Source organism: Lygodium microphyllum, chromosome 1 (genome assembly GCF_053477565.2).
Source record: "Lygodium microphyllum isolate KBCC chromosome 1, Lygodium_microphyllum_v1.1.10, whole genome shotgun sequence".
Lineage (NCBI taxonomy): Eukaryota > Viridiplantae > Streptophyta > Polypodiopsida > Schizaeales > Lygodiaceae > Lygodium > Lygodium microphyllum.
Window position 1 is genome coordinate 86,980,518 of NC_141135.1, and position 2,208 is coordinate 86,982,725.

Below are 2,208 nucleotides of genomic sequence, written 5' to 3' on the forward strand. Positions count from 1 at the left end.
GCCGGTACCAGGACGGAGGCCGCCATGGCCAAGAGCGTCTCTCTACTTCAATCGTCGCTGTAGCAACACTCACGGGGACTGTTATCCTCTCCCCTAAAGCGCGGCTCCCCTTCTCGAGTAAAAGCCCCCATCCTCTTCAAGTTCCTGTCTGCCACAGTAGCCGTTGTCGTTCTTCTTCTCACTTTCATCACCCTATTCACAGCATCATTCGACGAAGATTTGATGTCACAGAGCTCCTCGGTTCGTCGTCTTCACATTTGTTCCGTTTCTTCTCAATCTCACAGCAGCGTGTGCGGTTTCTAGTTCCTCTAACTCAGCTGTAGCATTCCAGGCTGATATTGATTGCGACCGAAATATGTTGAAAACAACGATGGCACTCCCACCTCCCTCCAGCACAAGGCTTTAGCACTCCCGTCTCCCTCCTGCGCAAGGCTTCAGCACTCCCGTACAAAGCATAGTTAGCTTTTTCCTCTCCACGTTCAGGTCACAATTCCGCAATTGCAGAGCTCCTCGACTCCCTCGACTCCAATCAATGCTTTTCCTCTCTCTTGTGCAAAGCTCCAGCACCCCCCCAATCTGAATTCCCAGCTTTCCCCAGCTTTTTCGTCGTTTTCTCCTCTCTATTTAGCGCAGAGTATCATCCTCCCAATCCAGACGACAATTCTCCCCTTTTGCCTTCTGATTCCTCATCCAAAAATGTCGTATGCCAGATCCAACAATCCCAGAAAAAATCCCCCAAGCTCCAAGTTCAGCGTATCCTCAAATGTATGCATTCCATGAGATTACACCATGAACTGGCAGCATGTCAAAGACACGATGTGCTTCAGCAAGTAAGCCACTTCTGCCATACATGTCTACCAGTTTGTTTCCAACATAAAGCTCACTCTCCAATCCTTTTTGAGCTACTTCTGAATGTATCTTCTGACCTGTGTCCAGTGGTCCTACACTACCACATGCTTTCAAGCAAAGAACATAAGTTACAGCATCTGCAGACACACCCCCTTGTTGCATAAGCTTGAAACATGTGAGCACTTCCTCACCAAAACCATGTTCGGAGTAGCCTGTAATGAGGGCAGTCCAAGAGACTGCATCACGAATGGGTATGTTGTTGAAAACATGATGCGCTTCCGCAAGGGAGCCAAATTTCCCATACATATCCACAAGAGAGTTGCCCACCAGGGGGCTATAAGCGCCAGATTTACCATAGATACTAATAAGTGTGCTATTAACAAAAGCTTCTGAAGTGAAGCCCTTCATGTGAGCATCTATACTCATACGCAGAGAATAAATGTAATCACAACAACTAAGTATGCATAAAGTATTAAATCGCACACACAACTTTCGGGTGGTTTTCACACCTCGAATGCGCAGCAATACGACAACGTTAAAAGGAAGAGCGGCAGTCTGGTGCCACGGTCTCGAAACCAGAACCATAACTAGCAGTGCCCAATTCTTTACGGTTTTCAGTAGAGAGTTTGCCCCTCAGAAGGGTGGACAATATTGGTTGCATGTCTTGAATGTAACACACCAAGAGCCAAATGAGAATGTTCAGGCTTATGCCAAGAAATTAAAGCAAGTTCTTCGTAAACTAAATACTTATATCCCCATTCTAGCGGCTGCCCAGTTACAATATCTCCTACATGCATTGGATTTTAATGTCCAAGTGCAGCTGAGTAGTGTTGCTTTGGCTGACATTGACAGTGCTATTACCCAAGCAGAAGGAGTAGAGTCGCACTTGCAAGTGTCTTATACAACAAGGATAAATTGAAATGGTGATAACTTGGCCTTGACCAATGGGAGTCAAGGGGATCCCATGTCAAACATGAATGGGAGAGGAGGTATCATGGCAGATTTGCCTATGTTACCAGCTTCTCCTAGCATGACTATGCCCATGGCTAGTCAAGCGGCATCACTAAATAGTGGGGGCAAAACAATGAATCCTAATGTGGTTCTAGTGGGTCAACAACCAATCCTTAATCAAGTGGTTAGGCCCATGGGACAACAAATTGACGATCACGGCTACCAGTTGAGTGCCTCTAATGTCCTTGGTAAAGTTAAGGGCATGATGAAGTACTCTATTGATATGATCTCTGAACAGTATTGACAAATAGTTGTGGATGTCAATTTCCTTAAGAAGCAACAAAATTTGATAGGGAGTCAATGCCCTAAAGAGGGTGGCCCCTCAAGATTCAGCTGTAAGTGGTGTGG

The 2,208-nt window shown here is 46.0% G+C and overlaps 1 protein-coding gene across 1 annotated transcript; it reads right to left on the reverse strand.

Annotated features, from left to right (window-relative positions):
• Nucleotides 1-759: 759 nt before the first annotated feature.
• LOC148041367 (pentatricopeptide repeat-containing protein At2g34400-like) lies at nucleotides 760-1,155 on the reverse strand. Its single transcript, XM_087685541.1, has one exon. It carries the CDS (start codon nucleotides 1,153-1,155, stop codon nucleotides 760-762), a length of 396 nt encoding a protein of 131 aa, XP_087541667.1.
• Between the last annotated feature and the right edge of the window lie 1,053 nt (nucleotides 1,156-2,208).